This window comes from Hypomesus transpacificus, chromosome 23, assembly GCF_021917145.1.
Source record: "Hypomesus transpacificus isolate Combined female chromosome 23, fHypTra1, whole genome shotgun sequence".
NCBI lineage: Eukaryota > Metazoa > Chordata > Actinopteri > Osmeriformes > Osmeridae > Hypomesus > Hypomesus transpacificus.
The window spans coordinates 8,050,094-8,075,041 of NC_061082.1; the positions used below are offsets into that span (position 1 = coordinate 8,050,094).

Below are 24,948 nucleotides of genomic sequence, written 5' to 3' on the forward strand. Positions count from 1 at the left end.
ATTGTCAGGTTCTGAATTCGGAAGACGAGTAAGCAGTGAAGGCTGCAACATCAGTGGCTCTGACATTGATATGGCAACAAAAATAATCTACTTCACTGTGAATGGGCGACCAGAACAAGCAGAGATCCCAGTGGATTGCCCAGCACAAGATGTCAAAGGTATACAGATTATTCATTGTTTGGAAAAGAAGCATCACTTGTGATACTGCTAAAATAGAAAATATAAATTGAAATCATAGATCTTTTAGCTCAGTAGCTCAGGTATGTATTATTATTTAGTTGGTCCTATATGTTTGCCTGCACATCTGTTTTCCATCCCTCCACTGTGAAAATAATGTTAACTCAAGAGTTAGGGTTCGTATGATGAGATAAGTGTATGTCAAAACACACAGCCCTGTGCTGATTGTAGTCATCTGAGAATATTATTGTGTTCAGTCAAATACTCACTGAATACCACACATTTGGAGGATTTGAGATATTAAAATAATAATAATTGCAATTCACTTTTAAAGAAAGAGGGTGAAATTCTTGTCAACAGGGAGAGTATATATTTATAAATTTATGATGATACATTACAGAAACCCAAGCCTTATTGCAAGGATATTGTGTGAGGAACAGGTGCTGTTGACAGCTCTGTACTTAAGGCATCACATCATAGATAACATAAGTATTGCACAATATTGTTGTTTTATATCGACATAAAGTGTATGATCATACGGGTATGCAGTGTTTATGTTTGTCAGCACAGACAGTAACGTTTTGCAGTGGTATATGCATCTGATTCAAAGCACTGAGCATCTTGGAGTGTTTTGTACGTGTCCACCTGTCCGTCCCTGTGCATGTAGAGAATGTGCCTCCTATGTTTTCTAGACCTGTTCCGCTCTGCAGCTGAGGCCGGACCCCACGACATCCTGAAGCTGTACAATCCAAAAGGCAACATCATCAACATCTCCCCTCGACTGGAGTCCAACAGCCCAAACTCCTGCTATAAGCTGGAAGTAGTGGCTGCCGACTGCAACAGTGAGCCGTTAGGTATTCTCTACCATGTCACCACACCCAGCCTCGGCCGCTGGGCAGCTGTGTCTGACTGTGTGTAAACCTAGCCTTGCTGGGGCAGCCTTCACCCTTTGGTGTTTGAATACTGTAACATAATGAGAAGCTGTTTTGCTGCTTGAATAGTGGTGTGTTTCAGGTGTGGAGCTTGCTGTGGCACTAGGATTTGATCTCTCCTCAATGGAGAAGAGGTAAGTGACTCGTTCTTTGCTCAGAGTAGTCCCGTTCTTTGAGGACGTGTGGGAGCCCAAATCAGACAATGTGCTGCACTGTGGCCCAGGCTGCAGGGCTTGGAGAAGAAGATACTGATTGAGGCTGGTGAGACCCCTGCAGTAGTGTATGAGATGAAGAGACAGGTTGAATCGTTCAGAGAGAAACTTGAGGTATGTATGTACAATCTTACAGCAGTCTTAATAATCTTCAATTAGTTTGGTTTACTATGCATCTTAGTCAACAAGTAATCCTCTTGTCATCCCTTGATTAGTCTTGTTCAATACAACACGTTAGGCTGGATTTGGATTGTGGAAGAATTGTCCATCTCTGTTAATAAATGTTTCCCTCCTCCACAGAGTGTGGAACATTTGAGCTGGCTAGGCCTGTTCAAGGAGCTTTCTGAGGGAACACACAAGCCCTCCCCCTTTTATCACAAAAGAACACTACGGAAAACACGTGAGGAGTGTGAGCACGTTAGAGACAAATTCCTTCAAATGAGGTAAGTTCCCAGACAGTACCAAAATAGTGGATCTAATTTGTGACCAACAAAATATGTCACTTACAACTACGACATGCCCCATTTACAAGACATGTGTTACACCAGTATCACACCAAGGCTACAAATGATATCATCGTTTTCACAAAAGAGTGGTTTGAATCTTCTTCACAGTTCACTGGAAGTTTCCGAGGAAGTGAGACAGTATCTCAAAACCCCAACATTTGACAACTGGTGAGCACACATCATGTTGTTCCTTCATATTTATCGCTTTTCCTATCGAAAATATCCAGAGTGTTTCTCCAACACTGGAAATGTTCAAACTTGAAGTGTTGAACACTATGGAATATGCGTTCCATTGAGTTAGCGCAGGGCAGTGTGTGTGTGTGTGTGTGTTTGTGCATGACTAAGTGTGGGAGATAAACAGCATCTACACCTGTCTCTTCAATAGAGACACAGTGAAGTGGCCAGCAGCTGGCACCCCTGACGTACCCCTGAAGAGCCAGGGCTTGTTCACTCCTTTCATCTGATCAAGACACTCATATCAATATGAATAGACTGACTATGGGTTTACAAATCAAAAGGATGTCTTCATAACAAGCTTCATTAACACACCACGTTTGAAGGGTGCATTAATAGGGTGTTGTGCTTCTCTTAGCCTGGCTTGGTTATTTACCCCTTTTAACATAACAGGATTGAGGTACTTCAAACAGTGATATTGTGTTGGCAGGAAGGAGAGAGAGTTGAATCAGATAGAGTGCGACCTTCATATTGTATGCACCCTTTCAACGCATTGTCCCACTAATGCATAATGCTCTGTTATATCCCAGAACAGGGTTCACTGGCTAGTTGAAAACTCAACAACAGCACCAAATCACCAAACAGCATCAGACATAAAGATATGTATTGGAATTGTGTATGTGTTACTATGCAATATGTGTGTCTGTATAAAGGCAGTGGGAGGATGCAGAGATTATGGTGCTGCTTCAGGTGATGTACACAGACCTGGACTTTATTGCCACCTTTAACATCGAGCCTGAGGTACTGCAACAGTTCCTGTACGAGGTGTACCGTCGCTATAACAACATCCCCTTCCACAACTTCAAACACTGCTTCTGTGTCACCCAAATGGTGAGTCAGATTGTGTATTTCTGTCTATCTGTGTGTGATTCATGGCGAATAACCCCATTTCTGATTCTGATTTCTGATTCTGATTATATGAGCAACAGAGGGAGCAAGAAAATGGAGAGTTGTGTTAGAGTGGCAATCATTTGATTTAAGGTCTGAGGCTTTTAGCACTATTGGCAATCATCAGATTCCTTTCAATTACCCAATCATTCTAAAGCCTGAAAGTGGTGGGCAAGGACTTTCAGGCTAACCTTATGGAGTGCAACACATTTCTCGAGGGCTTTGAAATGTCATATTCATGTTGGTGCACATTCAACATTTTAGATGTATGGACTGATTTGGCTGACAGACCTGAAGAGTAAGATTGACAGCATTGACCTCCTGACTATGTTGACCTCGGCAGTGTGCCATGACCTCGACCACACAGGCTACAACAACGCATACCAGGTTAGCTATCTAACTATTCTGATCTATCTATCTGTCCCGCCGTTCGCTAACAATACAGCTACAATACACACTGATTGGCATATTGTGGACACAGTCACTGTCGACAGAAGGACAAATCTGTGGTTGCGCAAGTTAGAGGTTTTATGTTGACCTGTTTTTGTTCATCTGTCAGATAAATGCTCGGACTGAGTTGGCCCTGCGTTATAATGACATCTCTCCACTGGAGAACCACCACTGTGCCGTGGCCTTTGAGATCTTGGAGAAGGTAGGTGAGACTGGGGCCAGACCTGGAGTTGAGGCTGGAGGGTGTAGGGGAAAAGCTGGAATGAATGACGACATTTAGAACTTCTTTCCTACAGACAGAAAACAACATTTTCAGAAACCTGACCAACGAGCAGTACAAACGGATCAGGGAGGGTATAATCAAGTAAGATGTTCTTCTCGGCCATATCACTGATAAAACTGAAAACCCACACATTCTAGGATTTTAATCCTTGTTCTTGAACACCTATTGCAGGTGCATCTTGGCCACAGACATGACGAGGCACAACGAGATTCTAAACAAGTTTAAGTCCATCCTGTCTGTCTTTGACTTTAGCATCAAGGACCACAGAGATGTGGTGAGTAAAACCACAACTGAAAGAGAGACCTCAGGCAAATGGAGGGTTCAGTTGCCTCATTTAGGAATGGCTTGTTTGTGCTGGTTGTCTGTTGGATTTAACTTAAAGTATGAGGCTACTGATTGGACAAACATTGTTTGCCCGTCGGACCTTCTCTTCGTCCTTCAGTTGATGATGATCATGATCAAAGTGAGCGACATCTCCAATGAGGCCCGGCCTATGGAGGTGGCTGAGCCCTGGTTAGACTGCCTTCTTCAGGAGTTTTACAATCAGGTACTTCATAAAGCATCGAGGAAGAACTGTGCTTCAGTAAATAATTGATTAACCCAATAAAGTTTAAATTAACTTTGGACGATCAGATGAAGCCTAGCCTTTGTCTTTACCTGTTTGTGCCAAATTCCCCCCCCTCCCCCCTCCCAGAGTGACATGGAAAAGCTGGAGGGTCTCCCTGTCACACCATTCATGGACAGGGAACAGGTGACCAAGCCATCCTCTCAGACAGGCTTCATTCGATTTGTCCTCTTCCCTCTCTTCATTGAATTGGCCAACCTCTTTCCCTGCCTGGAGGTACAGTAAGCGGAATATTTATCAAACTTACCATCCAGGACTCCACAATGCATCTTACAGTTTCCTGCCTTATATCTTACCCTAGCAACATATCATAGATCCGGTGCGGAAGGCCCTGGACTACTACACAGAAATGGAGAAAGCCCTGGAAAGGGAGAAGCTGAATAGAGCACAGAGTGACAAGGCAGCCAAGAGCAAGGAGTCACCCCTGAACCCATCAAACACAGCAGACAGCCAGGCAGACTCCAGGGATACCTCCAAACCAGCCACCCAGTGATGGATGCCTCCATAGAGGCATTTTGATCTAGACTGAAAATACTGTATCTGTTTTTTTCTACAGGAATGTGCATGCTTTCTTTTCTTTTTTTTCTTTTTTTTTCTTCTTTTTGAGCAGGAGTGTGAATAGAATATGATCACAGATGATAGTACTGCATCAGATCGCAGATTTGTAGCCTAGGTGCAACATTTGGTTGTTAAGTTCTTTAGTGTCTGTCTATATGTGCATATTTTGTATTTAATTGTCTGTAGCATAATTGTCATTATATGTTTTTGATTTCAGAACTTGGTTAATCAGTCCTGATGTTATCCCTATAATGTTGTCTCTCAACTACTGCCAACTAGTGGACAGGATCCCATGTCACATGCTAATTGTTCATAATAATTAATGATAAACATTAAACCCTATTGAAAAATAAACATTAACGGCGTGAATTGTATTTATATTTCCATCTATTACTTTCTTTTTGCCAAAACAAGAAAAATGTATTATGCCAAGGAATGGTGACATCATGTCTATGCGACTGTTTACAGAAAGACCCGTCCCTTTGCGACTTTCAGCTCGTGCGCACGCTTTTGTTTTTCAATCACTGAACACGAATTATTTTCTTAACGACCCATAGTTGTACTGTTGCACATAATGTCGGTAACAGAAATGTTCAGCTATATTCAGGGGTTCCTAAGTGCGGATCAAGATATCAGAGAGGTTAGTTTTAAGCCGAGATAGCATGGTTTAAACGTTAGCATGGTTTAAACGTTAACTACAGCGGTTTGAGGTAGCTTGCTAATTCATCGTTGCATGTATAGCGTCCCAGCACATTATCTAAGAATCTATTTACCGTGTGATATATAATTACCAGGAATGCACGCAATAGACTTCAATTTGACGCGTAGCTGATGAATTGGACATTTCTAATGGTGCACACAGTAGTAGTAAGCAGTTCACAATTTCACCTGGTACACATGCATAGGCCTATATACTAATATAAATGGAAAAAATATTGCCGCAACACCATAAAACTGGACACCTTGTTACAGGATATCAGAAAGGTTGTGCAGGGCCTGGAGCAGACAGCGAGGGAAATCCTGACTCTTCTCCAAAGTGTCCACCAGACATCTGGATTCAAAGAGAGTGAGTTTCAAACAGCAACCAAATGTTTAGTCTTCACATCGTCATGCAATCTTAAAATGAGTTGATGGAAAAACTCAACGTGAAATGTTGAATTGTCGTCTTACCCAAAAGTTCCTAGTAAGTGCACCAAGGCTCGGGAGTTGTTTTGCACTGTGAGGACACACATTTCAGACCTCAAAACTAAATTCCCTGTGGAGCAGTATTACAGGTATGGGTGGATTACATCATACATTTTGTCACGTAGTACAATTGTATATTTCTGCACAAGCTAGTGTTGATTATTTATGTTTTGCTGTCTGACTACAGATTCCATGAGCATTGGCGGTTTGTGCTTCAGAGACTGGTCTTCCTGGCAGCCTTTGTGGTCTACTTGGAGACTGAGGTCCTGGTGGCCAGAGAAGAGGTGGCCCAAATATTAGGGAGTAAGAATCATCTTCATGGAGAAACTATAAATCCTCTCTCTCTCTCTCTCTCTCTCTCTCTCTCTCTCTCTCTCTCTCTCTCTCTCTCTCTCTCGCACTCTCTCTCTCTCTCTCTCGCAGTCTCTCTCTCTCGCACTCTCTCTCCCCCCCCCCCCCTCTCTCTCTCTGTCCCTCTCTCTCTCTTTCAAAATGTCTCTAGAAACCAATTAATTGCCCTTTATCATACTTTGCTGTACCTTTTTAGTTGAAGTGGTCAGAGAAAAAGGATTCCACCTGGACGTGGAAGATTACCTTGCTGGTGTGCTGAACATGGCCAGCGAACTGGTAAGAGTGAACTCATTTTCATGTCCATAAAAAGAATCCTTTAAGATGACAGGATTTTGATCTTGTGGATGTCATCTCTCTTGCGCCCCCCCCCCCCCCCCCCCCCCTCCCTGTCTGCAGTCTCGTCTGGCGGTGAACAGCGTGACTGCAGGAGACTACACCCGGCCACTCCGCATCTCCAACTTCATCAACGAGCTGGACTCCGGCTTCCGCCTGCTCAACCTGAAGAATGACCCCCTGCGCAAGCGCTACGACGGCCTGAAATATGACGTGAAGAAGATCGAGGAGGTGGTGTATGACCTGTCCATCCGTGGGTTGGCCACGGAACCGCAGGAGGCTGGGGGAGACAAGTAGAGCTGGGAGTGGGGATAGGAAAGGGGCTGGGACAATCCTCCAGAACTGGGACAGAGAACTTGACCTGTTGCAGGGCAGGACCAAGGGTCTGAAGCCCTGGAAGCCTAAGACAGACTGTGTGTGTGTGTGTGTGAGAGAGAGAGAGCGAGAAAGAGTGTGTGTGTGTTTGTGGCAGTCTGTCAGTGGGGTTTGAAAACCCAGAGACGGTAGTTTTGAAGGGGAGTTCCAACTTAATACTGGTGTTTGGATTTGTTCGCCTGTTTCTGACATCATCAGAGTGCTTTTCATGTTTCACAACATTTTGATTTTGTTGTTAACACTGTTATACACATACCTTATATGTTAAGTATTGTTTTGTTTTATTATTTGAGGTCAAAGTTGTAGTTTAGACCACTCAAAGAAAAAAAGAAAATGTAACCTTATTGATCTTAAGTTTGTGGAGTCGATATGCTAAAATATAAGTTCATGCATCTTCCAAAAGCCAGGGAAGTAGTCCAATACAGACAGTTTAAAGGCTGCTGAATGTGATGTGACACATTCAAGCTATTGTTTGAAGAGAGCCAAAGAAACAGCATAGGTGCACTCAACACAGATATGAAGCCTTTGTTCTGTCCTGTGTTGGGGAAAAAAAACATTACTGCGTCGACATGGTGTGCGCTTTTTTCAAGATTGACAATGTATTGATTCTATCTCAGTGTCACTGCCTCGTTTGTCTGCATGTTCTTACGAACAGGAGAGACTGGGTCAAGCCAAGCTGGGGTGGTGCTGAACGCAGCTTTTCATCTAGCTATGTACTGTACCATACACTGCAAAAACAGTTGCTCAGTGATTTACTCCTGGCACAGCCAAGTCTAAAATGTTCTTTTCATACTTTTGGCAACCTCCATGCATTTTTCTTCTTGTAAACCATGGTAGTGTAGTTGGATAGTGTCGTTCTAAAGTGCAATCGTTGATTTGGTTGCACTATTCCAATGTGTTTGAATGGTTTCCTTAAATTAGTGAATTGTGCGTGCTTACAAAATGATTCCACCTGATCAACAGGAGCTCATGTTTCAGTGTTTTGTTTCTGTATTTGATCCTTTGTTGGATCAGTTGTGAGGCCATTTGTTCCGAATAAATATTTCTACTTTGCACCATCTATTTGCCTCTTTATAAATGTTCTTTACAGGAATTAGCAACCAGGATAAGAGAACAGTTTGTTTAATCTTTTAAATTTAATTCACAATATATTACATAAGGAAATAGGACATTTGAGTTGTTTTGAGTAATTTGTTTTTATACAGACGGAAAAGATTGAAAGGTGTCAGAGGATTCCTGTGCCTTCCCATGAACTGGTATCTAGAGGGAACAGTGGACCTGAAAGAACTAACAGTGCTAATGCCATTGGAAAGACAGCAGTAACAACCTAGGCAGCAGTCCATACACCGTTTGACTCTCCAAAACACAGTGATTAGCTACCTTATTTACCTGTGCTACGTTTGACTAACATAATCAGACAGCATGCAAAGGTTAAAGATTTGGTTGATGAGTACTGTATTGCCTCGACCACTGTGTTCAACAGAGATCAAACATGTTTGACTAATGAGGTCTGTAAATAAAGATCATAACCCATAAAATCCAATAAAGCTTTTCACTAACTGCAAGAACTGTTTCAGAAGTCCTGACCTAGTAGTCTGGATCCAGTATTCTGTTATCATTATAAAGTGCGTCAAACTGAAAAAAAGAGCTTTCACCCAAGTAAGAAAATACACAGGCCAGGGGCAGGCCGCACACAGGTCTAGTGCTCAACCCTCCACCCTGATGTGGGCAGACTTCCCCTCTCTTACGTGTATTTCAAAGCATGTGCCATGTGTATCAAAGACTATTCTAGAACCAACACTGTGGTTTTAAATCAATGAAGGGGGCTGCACCGATTTCAGTTGAATAGATTTTAGAATTGGGGTGCTGTTTGGTCGTAGTTCAGTCAGGGGTATGCTTGTTATTGCGTGCAGATTGTGCCATTCTGCTACCCACAGCCAGAGGGCAGTCTGGTGCCGTTTCACAGTTGTCAACGCTACTGTGACGGATTACAATTTCATTCAGAGTAAAAACACAAACATAAAAGGCACATCATTTTGTGGATTTCCCTTCTCAAAATCAACCAATAGGATGTGAGTTTATGTAAGAAATGAAAAGCTAACATCAGTCTCATGGTCTAAGAGAGGATGGGCAATGAATAGATTCATCGTGGGCATTCTCTGTAGCCATAGTCTATCACACTATTCCATGCTACAGTATTTTGGACTGTCTTCACTGAGGGGTTTCTGCTGAAAGTGTGCTAATTATTGTAAGTAACCCCCCCCCCCCTCCCCCCCACCAAGACAGCATATGACAATACTAGCAAGTGCAGAACCAAGGATTGGGTATTCAATGTGAAAATGGCAGATTGATTATTGCTGCATTGTAACTTGACCCCGGCACAGCAACACACAGTAATCACCCTCTAGGGTAATCTGCTCACCTGCAGGCACTGTGTCTGTTCTACTCTTGGCAGTGTACCATGCTACCAACTTAAAGAGAAAGAGAAGTAGGGCAGAGGGCAGTTACTATCCTTGGTCAAAATCCAAAACAAAAGCCTTTTACTGGGTTACTACACTGGCCCAGGCTCTTGTTTTACTGTACAGAACAGCAGCTCGCTCACTCACTCACTCACTCACTCACTCACTCACTCACTCACTCACTCACTCACTCACTCACTCACACTTCATCATCTTCAATAACAGCCTTCTCCAATCTTTTTATCTTTGTAACCATGTTTTTGTAATTTTTTTTGCTATCATGTTTCACAATTTTTTCAACACAGACACTGTCAAATTAATGAAAAAAAAATATTTTCTCTCAAAACATCTTTACAATCAAGGGTGTCAGTACTTCCAACCAAGTCTCTCTTTTGGTTGCTAATGTCTGGTTGTTTTTTTTTCTCAGTTTGAAACGAAAAAAAGATTCATTCATGAACAGTATTACGCACTTGCAGTCTTGTAGAAAAAAAAGTGCCATCTTCATCACTGCCTGGGTGTTGAGAGACTCAATACTGGAATCTCCCACAGAGTTCTCAGTAGCAGTAACACTGTCTATTTATGTACACCTGTGTACCCAGGTCCAGCACGTGGAGGAGGAGAGGCTTCCTCAGGGGAACTGAGTCTCAGGAGCGACTCTGGTTCGTGTTAATCATGATATTAGGCAGAGCGTTGCGCCTCTTCCTCCAGGGCCCTAAATCCCGGGAATACCTCTTGATCTGCCGGAACCACTGCTGCGTGCGCGCCTTGTCCGATGCCCTGAACACGAAAGCCTCCCTCCGGATGTCCAGCAGCTCAAAGGTGTCCTCGCACTCCGGGTCGGCCGACACCACGCAGTTGGCCAGGCGGATGGGCTCCCGCAGCACCGCAAACTTCCCGCTGCTCTTGTCCTTGATGAGGACCAGCACGCCGTCCCGCACGCTCTCCCCGGGGGGCTCCTGCGGCTCACATTCCCCCCGGGCGCCCGGGTCCGCCTGACAGCCAGGCACCTGCCCCGCCAGCCCCACCGGCGCCGGCCCCCCCTCCCCCGCCCGCTGCGTCCGCACCATCAGTAGACTCTGCACGTTCTGGAACTTGAGGGCCCTGCTGCCTTTCTTTAGCCACTGGCCGTCGGCGGGCTGGGACAGCTGCATGGGCCCCTCCATGACAAAGCGCGTGCTCTCCCGGGCCCAGCCCACCGTCTTCAGCGACAGCTCCCTCATCTCGATGTTGATGACCTCGCGGTTCTTGCGGCTGTCGCGGCGGAACGAGCGCAGGGACCAGGTGACGGCGCCCTCCTGCCGGGTCTTCATGTTGATGTGCTCCAGGTGGGACTCGACGCGGCTCTTGGCCTCGCGCAGGCGCCCGTGGTCCGGGTGACACTCGGTGGTGGCCTTGCTGATGCGGCTGAGGAGGAGCGGGTACTTGGTGACGCGTTGGAGAGGCGCCATGAGGAAGGAGCGCAGGTTCATACGACGCAGCGCCGTGTTGTCATTCTGGGACACGTCCAGGAAGATCCTGGGAGGAGAGATTGAGACAGAAAGAAAGAGGACGACTGTAAGATTACAAATAAACAAAACGTCGAACACCAGTGTCGTTAGAAGAACTCAGACCTCATTCCACAGTGAAGTGAATCAGTGGACGCCTGAGTCATTGAGTGAGAAATGGCTGGATCTAAAATAGGTAATGACTTCAGCACTATTCTCCAAATAGGTTCAGTTATGAATAAATGATGGCCTTCGGTCTCCTCTGTTTTAAGAGTAACACCATGGAGTAGCTGGACTACCGTAAGCTACTGGTCCTAGGGCACTGTGTTCAGTTCACACATCTATCAGTCTATACAGTCAGAACAGGGAAAATAAACTTTGTCTTTAACCAGACAGTTAAAATCCTAAAATAGAGACAGTCAATGGCAAATCCAGTATAATCTACATGTGCAGATGTTGCAGGATCCAGTGCTAGTGCAGGGCAGTCTGCGAGCCATCTACCTTAGGAGTTCCTTCTCCTTCTCCAAGGTGTTGAGCATGTTTACTGAAGTGGACTGCTGCAGGCAGTAGGTCTGGAAGGCTGGCAGCATGTTGACAAACTCCAGGAAGATCTCCCCAATACAGACTGTTAGTAGGTCCTCATCCCCCTGTATGGAGACACAGCAGCCAGGTTATCTACTGTATGGGATTCAAATGTCCAAGAATCGATGGGTGGTGTGTGTCTGTGTATGCCCGTGTGTTTCAGTGGGTCCCTGTGTGTGTGTGCTTCACCTGGTCGAAGGCCTGGTCGATGCTGTCCTGCAGGTGTTCCGTGAAGCGCTCGTTGACGTCGATGAGCTCCTGAACGTTGCTGAAGACCACGGCCAGCTGCTCGGCGCTCAGCAGAGCGGCGCTCTGCATGGGGCAGTAGAACTCCTCCTTGATGATGCGCAGGTCCTCGCCGTAGCTCGACTCGGTGTTCAGGAACTCCAGGATGGCCTCCTTGCGCTCGGTGCGCAGCTTGGAGCAGCGTTCGCACATGCCCTCCCTGTCCCTCTGGCCACAGTCAGGGCAGGGCCTCTGGGCCTCCCAGACCCTGAGGGAGGCCGAGGGCCTCTTCCAGCCCCGGGCCAGGCCCGGCCCGATGCCACTGTCCACGCGCTCCACCTCCGCCCCGCCGCCGCCGCCACGCCGCATCCTGCGCGGCTCCTCCTCCTCCTCGCGCTCATCGCTCAGGCCCACCACGCCACTGTCCACGCTCAGGCTGCTCACGGTGCTCCAGCGATGCTGCCCGCCTCGCCGCACCCTCAGGCCCCCCGCACGCTCCTCGCCGCTGGGCTCTGAGCGGCCGCGCAACGCAGCCGGGGCTGTGGGAGAGACATACGCACGGCAGGGTTACATCTAAGGTTCCGTGGGAGACGAACGGAAAGGATTTATTTAATTACTAACTATCTGTCATCAACAACTATCATTATCATATAGAAGACTTTCTTCTCCACTCGGACGACCTTCGACTTAGACCTTTGGCTCCGGACCTCAAAACATTGTCAATAGTCCATTAAGGTCAACATTACCATATGGCAGCATATTGACTAACATATGTCCTGCATCAGTCAGGACAAGACAGGACATTGTTGAGAGGTCGTAGAAGGTGCTTCTCCCAAGGGAGAGACGGCAGCAATGTGAGGCCACTCCGTTATGCGGTTACATCATCAGGCTAGGTTCAACAGCGTATTCCCTCTACTTGAAGCCAAACAGATGAGGCTCGTGAATATCATACCGTTGAAAACAAGACAATCTTCAAATGTCAAGACAGGAGGGAAAATGTGAAGGAACACACGCGATAGGTCACTGGAATTCAGCTGCCTGCGTCCAATCCGCATCCAAGAACAGTCGCTCGGAAAGGAGGAGGCCGGAGGCCCTTACTTTGACGGAACTACTTCAGAGCTAACGCGGCGTGTGCGATGGAGGCCGGCAGCGTGCTCAGAAAACACTCCGAGCGGTGAGGTCACACGAGGCTGTGGCGTCTATGACAAGTCCGGCTGGGTTCGACGGCTCGGCTTGTCTGAGAGCAGCCTCCCGGCCCGGCTGTGCCGCGCACCGCTGCACACAACCACACTGCTGTTCCCCGCCGGCTCTCTGGCCTAATCCCCTGCCTGCTCAGACGCTGCACGACTCCACAGGCTCACTGGGGCGTCACTCTTTTCAGCGGCGTCACAGATCCAGAAGCTGCCCTGAGCCAGGCAGGCAGAGAGGAGAGTCAACAGCCTGCTGGGTAAGCCAGGACAGGCATGCGGGTGGGACTATGTAAAGACCTCCAGAGACTCTGTGTTAGAAGCACTCAGGCTCCGTGCCAGACAGGGGCACTGGGAAGACAGCCCAGCTAGATAGTACCAGAGAGGGAGGACTCCTGCCCTGTCTGCCCTGTAGTAGTACTGCTGTCCACACTGGTTACATCTGCTCAAATGAGGAGTTTATGAACGCAGAAAGGGACATGGAAAGCCTGCTATCAAAAGACAGAATTGAACATGCCCATATATGCCTGTATGCCGGTGTAGCTACAGGCCAGGACTGACAACACTTGGGGTGATTTTGAAATCGTTTCGCGTTTCGCTTACTCATCAAATTAAGTAGACTTACATAAGTGTACAAGGGAGTTGTTGTTGTTTTATGTAATGATGATAAAAAAAATCTCTATGGCTTTGTGCACTCACAAACTATGATGTAACAACCAAAGCTGCCTTTTGGAGACATTTAAAAAAAAAAACTTTTCAATCACAGACAGATTGCAATGACTTTTGATTTAGAAATGTAGAATCCACTCACCACTGTCCCGGTCCCTATCCCGGTCCCTGTCCCTGCGCTGGCTGTGGAACCGTGCGGCCGCCGCGATCTTCATCTCCAGCTGTTTGCGCTTGGCGGCATCAGCCGGCATGGGGTCGCTGTAGTGGGGCCGCAGACGGCACTCGCGCTGGGCCCTCACCGTCTCAGCCGGCTCATAGGCCGCGTCAGAGCTGGAACGCCTGCAGCTCAGCCCAGAGTGCTGCTGATTGGAGAGAGGCACCTGTCAATCAATCCCTTGCATGGCAACAACACCTGTCAGACAGCGAGTGGGAGAGATGCCCTGTTGTGAAACATGACGGAGGGCTGAGAGCTGGATCAGGGGTCTGATGGCGTGATCAGGGGGCTGGTAGCGTGATCAGGGGGCTGATAGCATGATCAGGGGTCTGATAGCGTGATCAGGGGGCTGATAGCATGATCAGGGGTCTGATAGCGTGATCAGGGGTCTGATAGCATGATCAGGGGTCTGATAGCGTGATCAGGGGTCTGATAGCACGATCAGGGGTCTGATAGCGTGATCAGGGGTCTGATAGCATGATCAGGGGTCTGATAGCATGATCAGGGGTCTGATAGCATGATCAGGGGTCTGATAGCGTGATCAGGGGTCTGAGAGCGTGATCAGGGGGCTGATAGCGTGATCAGGGGGCTGATAGCGTGATCAGGGGGCTGATAGCATGATCAGGGGTCTGATAGCATGATCAGGGGTCTTATAGCATGATCAGGGGTCTGATAGCATGATCAGGGGTCTGATAGCGTGATCAGGGGTCTGATAGCATGATCAGGGGTCTGATAGCATGATCAGGGGTCTGATAGCGTGATCAGGGGTCTGATAGCGTGATCAGGGGTCTGATAGCGTGATCAGGGGTCTGATAGCATGATCAGGGGTCTGATAGCATGATCAGGGGTCTGATAGCGTGATCAGGGGTCTGATAGCGTGATCAGGGGTCTGATAGCGTGATCAGGGGTCTGATAGCGTGATCAGGGGTCTGATAGCGTGATCAGGGGTCTGATAGCATGATCAGGGGTCTGATAGCGTGATCAGGGGTCTGATAGCGTGATCAGGGGGTCTGACAGCGTGATCAGGGAGATAATTGCCCACGCTGAACCAGGAACGTCTGCCTAATGAGTCTGTATTTATACCATGGCTTGAACAGCGGATACTGTCTGACTGTCCAACGAATACGTCTCTCTGTGGTATACAAGGCAGCCCTCAGACAAGGACACAAACAGTCTTTCTTTTCTCCAAGGGTGGATTTTGCTAAGAGCAGCCTTGATGATGACAGAGAGATTCCATTCATCAACAATCCCCTGGGTCTAGCCCTTTGAGATAAACCCAGGAATTCTCACACAGGACCTTGCATTCCAACCTCGTGTGCTGGGGCCATCAGAAGACTAGATTCCAGGATGACAGACAGCTCTCCAATCATTCCGGCCAATCCGATCATGCTGCCATTCATCTGGGCCCCTCAGCACTCGCCCCGTGGGCGCGCTGAGAGGTCACCACGGCGACGCGTGACCCTTCACCTTTGCAGATGCAGGTCAGATGCAAATCAGAGATCGAGCAGACATCTAGAAGCATCGATCACTAGATCACTGATGACAAATTCAAAATTCTTAAGGGGGGGGATCCAGATATCTGAGTGATGAACGGAAAGCCAAGCGGTGACGGGCCGACCCTTCCGGGGGGGCAGTGAAGGGCGCAGGGCTACGTTTCTCACGTCCCACGACGACAGGACGGGAAACACGAGAGTGTTTCCCGTCGGAGAGTCGGGTGTCGTGCAGAATCATTAATGCAGCATCTGCGGGGTATTAATGAAGGGCTGTCATGACAGAGAGAAAAGCCAGCCGGTCTCTCCACGCATCAGAGCCTGGCGCCAGCTACGCCGGGCTCTGAAAGCGCGAGTGGAACACGGCGCGCCGTCTTCGTACGAACGAATGACGACCCGGGGAACCAGACATTGAATGTGTCGACGTGGCCCTCTAGAGACCCCTGCAGAGAGGATTGGGATTACAGCACACATCAACACAATGCTACCAGTGGCTAGGCTAGGCTAGGCAGAGAGGATAGAAGAGAGGGGGAGAGGAGACGAGCGGAGCGATAGCGTGAGAAGAACAGTTACCAGCCGTCAACCTCCGGATTTAATCCTCATTTACTTCCATTGTCCCTCGCTGGGCTGGGGCCGGTGCTGCATGCCTGCTGTGGTCCGGATCTTATGCCACACTGGCTGCGTGCGCTTGTACGTAGTCCCCCTGCCCTAATCATCCTTCCATGCCCCTGTCAACTCTGTGTGTGTGTGTGTGTGTGTGTGAGAGAGAGAGGGCTGTAACCCACTGCTGCCTTGAGCATGGCGAGCGAGCGACAGAGAGCCAAAAAGGAAAACCAAAGGAGAGAAAGGGAGCGACTTACGCATTCTGCTGGTTCCTTTGCTCCTGCAGGCTCGTCGCAACCCGCCGCTCCGCAGGGCGTCGTTGCCATGGAGACAGTGGAGGATTGACAGGCTGGGGGGGGAGCGGTGATGTCAGCGCCATCGTCGTGGTCACCTGACATCCTGACGGGGGCCTCGGCTGAGATCTCTGCACTGCAGCTGGAAAGAGAGACAGAGGGGGGAGAGCGAAAGCGAGGGAGAAGGGGAAAGGGAGGTAGAGGGAGAAAGGGGAAGGGGGGAAAGAGAGGGAGAAAAAAAAGAAGGTAAAAAAAGCACAAGGGGGAAAGAGGGAGTGAGAGTGGGGAGGAGAGAGAAAAAAGAATGGGGGGGAGGCGTTAAGGATGAAATTATCATTCCTGGCACTTCTCTCCTCTCTTTCCGCCATCCATTGTATCCCTCATTCATCCCTCTCTCCGACCCTTCTCATCCAGTTCCTCCCTCCTCCGCTCCTCCAGGGAGGCGGTTGTCCTGGCCACAACAGAGGGGCTCAGGGGGAAGGTAATTGGACGCATCAGTTCCTATTAACACCTGAACTCCTGGACCACAAGGCAGCACGCCAGACTGGCCCTGCTTGCATCCCACATGTCTCTCAGTCCTTTGTGTGCTGGGCGGCTGGGCGGCCATGCTCCAGACACGTGGCAAGCGTGTGAACCGAGACACACCACCTCTCCAGGCACACACACGGAAAGACACACACGCACACAATCATGGATTAGGAGCACAGAGCACTCTGACAGGGTTGGCGTCTAATACTAAGTCTGATTCATTTGCACGGACAATAACATCGCACATCTCTCCCTAGAACATCTCTCTGCTCCCTGGCTGATTATATTTTCAAGTCTGAACAATAACTTGTTCTCAATCGTATGAGATATTCATTATTTGTGAAAGAATGGGAAAGTAAGATCTTAAAATGATCTTTTGATGCTCCCATCCTCATGTGACCCATTAAACGTCTGACTTTCTTTCGCCTGTCCCATGACAGCACCCATCTCCCCACCTCATTTATATGAAGCCTTAATTATGAGCCTCTTACATAACGCTGGAGTTTCTGAAGCCTCGGCAGTTCTCATAGTCTAGTTAACGCTGAGCTCGTCGCTGACCGGCTATCTGCATCGAGATCAGATCCCTCCAGTGTGTTAGGTCCCATCTGACTACACAAACACTCCCATCACAAACACAACAAAGCCATTCTATAGCCACCTTTGGTTCTTCATTCAAGCTAATCAAACTCATCACTAATGCATGGAACAAAGAATCAAGAGAGAGGTTTACTTCCATGTACAAATTCAGCAGGTGCCAGAGGCAACTCCAATTTAAATTATGGATATGCAGCCTCCTGTAAGATGCAGCAGTAAAGCAGTCATTTGGTTCCAGTTAGAATAACTGTGATTAAAGCATTTCTTTGAAGATTAGACCTGTGACATCCAGTAAGATTTATCTGAGGTTATTACCTCAAGGTTAATTTACAAACCAACCACTGTGTATGATAAATCTCCTTTCACCGCACAATAGTGTGACACTGTAATGAGCCTTACCATGATAGCTAGGATATTGCTAAAGGGTTTTTGAAAATACACAGGACAGCATATCCAAACAGAGAATATGATCAGGACTCTGTTATGGGGACAGGCTAGGCTCAATAAGATAAATGACAGCAGCTTGGCAATTAGCCGACTGTGGGAAAACAGCACCAGTTCAGCCTAGCACAGGTCAGCAGTTTAATATGGAAGCAGGAAGGATGTCTAGCATCGAGAGATCGTATCACAGACAGATGTGTGTTGTCTCCTGGGTTTCAAAACCCTGCCCCCCCCCCCCCCCCCTAGGGCTGCATACAGGGTGCAGAGAATCTTCATGTTTAATTACGATGTTTATCTATCTTACTAAAATATTCATAAAGCTTGCAGATGACTGAAGTCGAATTCAGATCCATACTTGAGCCAAACACGAAATATGTGAACGTGACAACATGTGTAATGTCATCCACAGTGCAAAAAGCCATGTCATAAATACAGAGCTAGAGGATGAGACTGTCAAACTCTCGCCAATTGCACATAGGAGAGACATAAAAATATGGATGCGTGCCAATTGGTTTTGCCGTCTGGAGAGCGCACACGTGCACACCTGCTCAAACACATGCACTCGCGCACACACAGACACACACCACTCCTGATTCCATGCAGCCTGCCTCCACCATCCATCCATCACGCGTGCCAGCGGTGCAGACAAAGAGAGGAGCTGAGCACAGGGTTACATCGGAGGAAGAGGAGGAGGAGGAAGAGAGGCGTTTAGGACAGAGAAGAAAGACATTCCATGGCTGCAACCATCAGTTGTGTCCCTGTGTGTGTGTGTGTGTGTGTGTGACACCAGACTGTTGGCCCAGGAGAGACAGAACCCCCCTCCAAAGTGTCAAGCTGCCTCACTATGTGGTGTGTCTACGGATGCTATGTCAGACTTGAGACACTGGCAGATCTGGCTCAACCACATTGATGCCATCCAACAGGCCAGCCATCAGCCGGCTCTATCTGTTAGCTCCAACAGCTGCTAGCCAAAGCTGAGCTAATGAATGGCAATACAAACCGAGTTCAAGTCTGCTACCAGAGAGCCCCAGCCAACCAGCTACCCACAAAAGCACTCCAGACTACTAATACACCTGAGAACAGCCATCCCTTCAAGGGAGAACAAGGTCTAGATCAACACAACACATCTTATCAAGGCCCATCGAGATGTGATCAAATACTGTAGGTGGGTTTTAGAATTCTTTCCAAGAGAAGGGGGTATTTTCCTGGTGTTATTTATTGTGAGTGCTTTTCTTTCTGGCAGAATTCCAGAGGAACCCAGTTTGAATGAAACGGTCTTGTTATGAATGAACTCCTTCACACTAAGACGCAGCAAAGGGAGCAGAATTTGGAATGGAAACAGCTCTACTGCAACAGGCTCCACAGCACGAAACAATATTGATCCATTCGTTAGCATTTTATCTCACGGCCATTAGGCTTCCCCTTCAGCCGCTCAGGACAACCAATCAGACCACATCACTTGTCACATCAATCAAACCCCCTTAGGACACCCCGAAGCATCAACGACCGATGAGCTAATAGTCAGTGGAGCAGGTGACTCACCTCTTCTTGATGAGGTCCAAGGCGGAGCCAATGAAGCCATCCTTCATCTTGTAGATCTTGGCCCCATAGCTGGAGAGGTGGGCCCCCTCCATGAGCAGGGCAGGACAGCAGCTGGATGGGCCCTCGGAGCTCTCCCTGCGGGGGGGGAAAGGGACCTGCTCGGCTGGGCCCAGGCTCACACTGGGTTTGCTGGCCTCCTCCTCGCCCTGCTGTTGTTCAGACCCTGCCCCTGCCCCAGGCCCCGTCCCTGGGCCTGACCAAGCCCCAAGACCACTCTCTGGGGCTGCTCGGACCAGGGGCTGCAGGGGGGTGCGGGGTGCAGGGCCTGTACATATGGGGGATTTTGTGGATTCTTGATTCTGTTCTCGGATGGCTGGCTGACAGGGAGCTTGCTCAGGGGAGCTGAGTGTCAACATGCCACTGTCACTGCCTCTGCCCTCTCCTCCATCTGTCCTCTCTCCACCCCCCCTCCCCTCCTCTTTTGTCTCCATCTCTCCATCAAGTCCAACCTGCCTCCGAGAGTCTCTCTGCCCGGACGGAGCGGTCATCACAGCCTCACGGTCTCCGGCTGTGGACCCCGACCCGGACACCGCTTCCAGTGGCGGGTCTGTCCCCGCGCTCCGCTGGCTCCCCCCACCCTGCCTCATCCTCTTGAACTCCTCAAAGGTGGGGATGTGCAGTCGGCCCACGGGGGGTCTCTTGCGCTCGGCCGAGGGCTCCGGCCCGCTCCCGCAGAGGGACTCTGCCGTGTAGGACTTGGCCACGCCGCCCTGGCTCTCTGGGGGGACGTGCGCGGCCAGGTTGGGCGTGCTCCTCTGGCGCCGGAGCTGAAGACGCCTCAGAACTTCCTGTTTGATCTCCTCGGGACTGGTGATGCGGCGGGCGCACAGAGATCGCCCCCCTGGGAACCGACCGGGGGACCCCTCCCTCTCCGACGAGCCCGGCAGGATAAGCGGAGCCCCCTGGATCACCTGGGGCCGCAGGGGCTTGTGGGGCTCGGAGGCCCGCGCGCTTTGAAGGCGGAGCTTCTCTCGCAGGCCCCTCCTGGCATTTCCTCCCCAGTCGTCCACACCCGGGAACAGCCACTGGGGGAAGAGGGGCTGGTCTCGCCTGGCTGGTCCGCGGCGGGGGTAGAAGGCCAGGCTCTCTGGGGTGGGCATTATACCGTATACCTGGGGCCCCTCGGGCGGCCCGTCGTACCAGTGGCTGGTGGCGGTGCAGCGGAAGATGAACTCGCTGTCCATGCTCCTGTAGGGGGTGCTGAGTGAAAACAGGCTGGGCTCGGCCATGGCGTTCCAGTTGAGGTTCTCCATGCTACGGTACAGTCTGCTCCCTACGCTGTTGCAGCTGGCTGGGGGGAGTCCTGTGTGGGGCCACAGTCCATCGGCTCGCCTAAGTGGGGGGCCACTGCTACTGGAGCAGTAGCGCAGGCCCAGGTTGGAGAGCAGGGCACTGCTGTTACACCTAGGTATGGGACTGGGTGACGCCCCCTGGAGGGCGGAGTAGGGCGCTGCACTGTGGCCAGGGTAGGCGGGGAGGGGAGCAGCCAGGGGCAGAGGCAGGGGATGGTCAGTCAAGCAGGGCTCCAGATCCATGGCGAGTCTGCAGCCAGCAAGCGGGCCGGCGGAGGAGGGATAGTTACATGACGCTGTCTTCACGTCCGGCATGGCTGTCGTCTGAAACTCCAGCCTTCGGAGAGAGGCACCGGGGACCTGGAACAGCGGGGAAGGGAGACGGGCGTCGATCAGGAGGCCGACACAGACAAGACACATGGCAAGCAGCCATGTACACAAACCAGACAGAGATTTGGCTAGGCAGACTAGACAAGTAGGCAGACAGTCAGAAAAGACAGACACACATACACACAAGACTATGTGTTGAAGGACTGACACGGAGCTACTGAGGTAATGTGGGAAATGAAGAACGCTTTGGATTCCTTGCAATTTCGTGTTGACCTTAGCAGGAGGGGGCTTATCTGTGCGTCCCCAACGTGCCCAGGCTTTGTCCATGTGACGGCCTGTCAGGGCGGAGGAGGCCACGGAGACGGGCCGCTATTGGACGGCCGACCGCTCCGGCCCCCGACGCGCGGCTCCTCAACGCGAATAATCGCATTCGATTTCTAAAAATGGCAGCGCTCTGCAGCATGAATAAAAGAGAGGGATTATAACGTTCCTCGCTCTGCCCATGAGAGAAGGGAGGGGAGAAGGAGCGGGGGGTGGGGGGGGATGCTAAGCTGAACGGGCAGTAATGAAGACTGCTACTTTGCAGTCTGCCTTCGGCCCTTCACTTTGACTAATCAGAGAGGAGCCGGAGATTAACGGCGGACGCTGCTTAGAGGATTTAGAGGACTCCTTCTCAATTCCTTCCTTCCTTTCCCTCATCTCTCTCTCGTTTTCCCTCTAACCGAGTCTTTCTCTCTCTCTCCCTCTCTCTATTACTTTCTCACTTTCTCCCTATCTGTAATTAGGACACAGTTCATGGCTTGGGGCTAGTTGTATCTTCAGCACAAATCAGGGTCAAAAAGCTGGAGTTATAAAATAATAACCACCCCCCCATTATAGCATTGATTTGGAGGCAAATTCCTTTATGTTCCTCTTTGTTGCTCTATGTAGAAAATCCTCTCTGCTTTATGGTCTTTTAGCTGATGGTGGTGGATACTCCCAGCAGAGATGGAGGTAGCGAAGAGGCATTCTGGTCTAATTAAGAAACGTGTCTCAGCAAACACAGCAGCCAGCTCTCCTCAAATCAAATTTGTGAACTGCAATGAAATAAGCTGCGAGCCAAAACAAAGCTATTTATCTCCAAATCTAAATCAATGCAGACAGTGTTAATCCTTCCAGCCCGGAGGGCCGGGTATGTTTGGAAGTTGTCAATCATTAGTCTGAACACCCCTTGTTGCTTGTTTGACCGCGTGAACCTCCAACATTCTTATTTAGACAAAAATCCCTGACAAGTGAATAAACAAACTTCATTAGCATTGAGTGCGCTTGTCTAATAAGCAAGTGGCACACTCCTTGTGTGTGAAATCACATGCATGTGTTTGAGCACGAGTCTACATACTGACGGACAGCCTGTGTCCCCTTTGGTTGATTGAATTACTGCAGTGTGAAGCCCTGGTATGAGGCAGGCTTTATGGGGGACCGTGCTCTCCCAGACCCTGCTGTCAGAGCACTAACATGGGAGTATTTCATCTGCACTGACTCCACAGTAAATCTGTCCCCCTGCCGCTCCACACAGGAGGACTCACTGTAAATATGATGGAGGAGATGGGGAGGACAGTGGGTGAAGGGCTCACTGTGTGTGGTTTGTGTGTCTGTGTGTGTGTGTGTGTCTGTGTGTGATTTCAGGTGTTAGTGTGTATGTGGTGTGATGAGTGCTCTTAGGATAATGAGCAGTGTGTGTGGGTGTGTGTGTGTGTGTGTGCCACGGGCGTGTTTGTGTGGTTACACAACGTGGAGCATCGTATTCCAGCGATAAGGCTGGAAACCAAACCCCTCAGATGGTTCCGTTAACCCTTCGGCCGTCTAAACTTACCCCATTTTAATCACGTCCCTGCGGCCTCTCCCGCGTTTCCCCCAGCCTGCTGGCCCAGGAGGTGTGCTCCTCCACGGCGGAACTTCAGAAAGCTTCCCTAACACATCCACAACATCCACCAATCCAGACAGTGGTGCCCTGCAACCAAAAGGAAGGCAGAGAGAGAGAAAAAATCAATAAAAAAGCAGAATAAAATATACAGTCGAGAGTCCAGTGGTTCAGTAAAAGAGCTTGGCAGTAGAGGTATCAGGTATGGTAACACAAGCTGAGCTGGCAGGCTGAATTACACCCTAGAGAGTTGTATAATTAGAGTTTGATTTCTAGATCAGGAGAAGGTGCACGCAAACACCGCCAAATGTCCATCACTGCTGTTTGGTGTGCCTCGTTTGTATGCATGAGGATGTGTGAGGCACTGTAAATGCACTGGACTACTGGGCCTCAGGGCTGTAATTGGCCAGCAGATCAATAGCCAGACACAAGAGAGATACACCCTATACACTAGCTCTCTAAACCCCCCCCCCCCAACACACACACTACAGCACTGAAGGTACCAGTCTAGATAACCAGGAGCTACTCCATAAATATTAACCACAAAAAGCAGCAAAGGTTTTTCCTTCCTTTGCCGAGGTATCTCTCCAGATCGACAGTATAACTGTCAGCCTCCTCAGCCTCTGGACCAGACGAGAACCTCGGTCGTCTTACCTGAGCAGGACAGGAATCCTATAAACAGTGCCCCCCCCCCCCTTGTCTGTCACTGAAGACTTGTGCCACTTCTCCACTGTCCCCACTCTGGTGTCTGACAGTCTTCTGGTTGCCCAGCAGAGCATGTGGACCCCCAGCTACGGAGCGACGGAACGTTGGACTGCATTCTGAAGCCATGCCGCGTGTAGGATTAGTGTGACCGATGGATGTTCCTCTCCTCTGTAACCCCTCCTCTCTCACGGCTCCTTCCTGGAAAGAGACCCTCGCTCTGGTCTGTGGGGCCGAGGCTGGGATGCACGGCTGGCAACTATCTACAGCTCGGCCGCATTTACATTTCTCTTTATCGACACCACGCATGGACACGTTTGGAATCCCGCTGAGTGGCTTGCTGTGGTCCAACGAGGCTGTCAAAGTGGCCTTTTCTCAGAAGTGCATAAACGCACAATCCCTACCGAGTTCCATCAGTCGGTCCCTCCTCTGTGTCGAGGGAGATGGACTGCAATATATCACGTGGGTGAGGGTTTGTTTAGTGTGTGTGTAAATATGTGTGCATAGCGTGTCTGTGTACCATTGGGTATTTGGCTTCTTCTATAGACTGTAATGAAGTGATAATAACCTGCTACTCTGTTATGACACCTCCAGCAGTCTCCCTCCATGAAGTGCCTCTGTCTGGCACTTCTGAGGGAGGGAGGGATAAAGAGAGAGAGAGAGCTATAAAACAGAGAACCAAGAAAAAGGAAAGAAAAAATGTGTGAGAGAGAGAGAAAAGAGAGAGAAAAGAGAGAGAAAAGAGAGAGAAAAGGAGAGAAAAGAGAGAGAAAAGGAGAGAAAAGAGAGGAAAAAAGTGCGTGAGAGAGAGAGAGAAAGAAAATTTAAAAAGAATCTAACAGAGAATCTCACACTAGTTATATCCTTGGTCCAACCCCCCACCGGCAACTCTACCAGAATAGAACAATGCAGCTGAACCACTCCAGCAATAATTAAAGGATGTCAAATTCTGTGTGTGTGTGTGTGTGTTTGTGTGTGTCCAGCAATAACCAGTGTCACCATGGCTCCACAGGTGATTCCAGGCTATTTCTATCTGGAGTGTGTGAGTGACAGGTAGCTGAATCTGAGCCCAGCTGGAAGTCCAGCCTCTCACCAGAATCAGAACCAGGCCTCACAGTGGGACAGTGCTTGAGAGCTGTGGACAGATGTCCAATCACAGATCACCAGGCTTAATGTCCTTGGCCGGGTTTCCCAGATTCGTTAAGCGTCTTAAGAACGTTCTAAGAGCGCTCTAGAACGCTCTT

General features: G+C 49.2%; 3 protein-coding genes across 9 annotated transcripts in view; 2 read left to right on the top strand and 1 right to left on the bottom strand.

The window, feature by feature from the left end:
• The first annotated feature begins 70 nt into the window (after positions 1 to 70).
• Positions 71 to 4,941, top strand: si:dkey-219c10.4 (high affinity cGMP-specific 3',5'-cyclic phosphodiesterase 9A). Its single transcript, XM_047047454.1, has 14 exons — positions 71 to 158; positions 870 to 1,019; positions 1,192 to 1,243; positions 1,333 to 1,435; positions 1,622 to 1,764; positions 1,936 to 1,995; positions 2,715 to 2,892; positions 3,214 to 3,336; positions 3,509 to 3,601; positions 3,696 to 3,763; positions 3,854 to 3,956; positions 4,125 to 4,229; positions 4,377 to 4,523; positions 4,609 to 4,941. Exons 1-14 carry the CDS (start codon positions 71 to 73, stop codon positions 4,798 to 4,800), a joined length of 1,605 nt encoding a protein of 534 aa, XP_046903410.1. The 3' UTR covers positions 4,801 to 4,941.
• A 388-nt stretch (positions 4,942 to 5,329) lies between these two features.
• On the top strand, positions 5,330 to 8,169 carry tsn (translin). 2 transcript variants are annotated; one of them, XM_047046781.1, is made up of 6 exons: positions 5,330 to 5,505; positions 5,838 to 5,931; positions 6,043 to 6,139; positions 6,238 to 6,353; positions 6,598 to 6,677; positions 6,798 to 8,169. In XM_047046781.1, exons 1-6 carry the CDS (start codon positions 5,440 to 5,442, stop codon positions 7,029 to 7,031), a joined length of 687 nt encoding a protein of 228 aa, XP_046902737.1. In that variant the 5' UTR covers positions 5,330 to 5,439; the 3' UTR covers positions 7,032 to 8,169. The 2 variants fall into 2 exon arrangements, with proteins under 2 accessions (XP_046902737.1, XP_046902738.1); XM_047046782.1 differs by lacking the exon at positions 6,598 to 6,677 and having other exon boundaries at positions 5,338 to 5,505.
• A 66-nt stretch (positions 8,170 to 8,235) lies between these two features.
• si:dkey-91i10.2 (uncharacterized protein LOC555224 homolog) overlaps positions 8,236 to 24,948 on the bottom strand; it is a 34,915-nt gene continuing 18,202 nt past the window's right edge. For 4 of the 6 annotated variants that reach the window (XM_047047522.1, XM_047047523.1, XM_047047521.1 and 1 more), the window contains 7 exons: positions 22,955 to 23,092; positions 19,421 to 21,132; positions 16,280 to 16,457; positions 13,858 to 14,077; positions 11,824 to 12,398; positions 11,554 to 11,699; positions 8,236 to 11,083 (listed from right to left, as the gene is read on the bottom strand). In XM_047047522.1, coding sequence (XP_046903478.1) covers positions 10,213 to 11,083; positions 11,554 to 11,699; positions 11,824 to 12,398; positions 13,858 to 14,077; positions 16,280 to 16,457; positions 19,421 to 21,087 — 3,657 coding nt within the window. In that variant the 5' untranslated portion in view covers positions 21,088 to 21,132; positions 22,955 to 23,092 and the 3' untranslated portion in view covers positions 8,236 to 10,212. Of the gene's footprint in view, positions 11,084 to 11,553; positions 11,700 to 11,823; positions 12,399 to 13,857; positions 14,078 to 16,279; positions 16,458 to 19,420; positions 21,133 to 22,954; positions 23,093 to 23,656; positions 23,692 to 24,948 lie in introns of those variants that run through there. The other 2 variants (XM_047047525.1, XM_047047526.1) reach the window with 2 other exon arrangements.

What these genes read in the sequence shown, in the direction of transcription:
- tsn (XM_047046781.1), top strand. Translation starts at nt 5,440, where the DNA reads ATGTCGGTAACAGAAATGTTCAGCTATATTCAGGGGTTCCTAAGTGCG. An exon ending in CGGATCAAGATATCAGAGAG is followed by an intron (nt 5,506 to 5,837) that starts GTTAGTTTTAAG and finishes ACCTTGTTACAG; the next exon opens with GATATCAGAAAGGTTGTGCA. An exon ending in GACATCTGGATTCAAAGAGA is followed by an intron (nt 5,932 to 6,042) that starts GTGAGTTTCAAA and finishes CTTACCCAAAAG; the next exon opens with TTCCTAGTAAGTGCACCAAG.
- si:dkey-219c10.4 (XM_047047454.1), top strand. Translation starts at nt 71, where the DNA reads ATGGCAACAAAAATAATCTACTTCACTGTGAATGGGCGACCAGAACAA. An exon ending in ATCAGGGAGGGTATAATCAA is followed by an intron (nt 3,764 to 3,853) that starts GTAAGATGTTCT and finishes CACCTATTGCAG; the next exon opens with GTGCATCTTGGCCACAGACA. An exon ending in TTCAGGAGTTTTACAATCAG is followed by an intron (nt 4,230 to 4,376) that starts GTACTTCATAAA and finishes CCCCCCTCCCAG; the next exon opens with AGTGACATGGAAAAGCTGGA.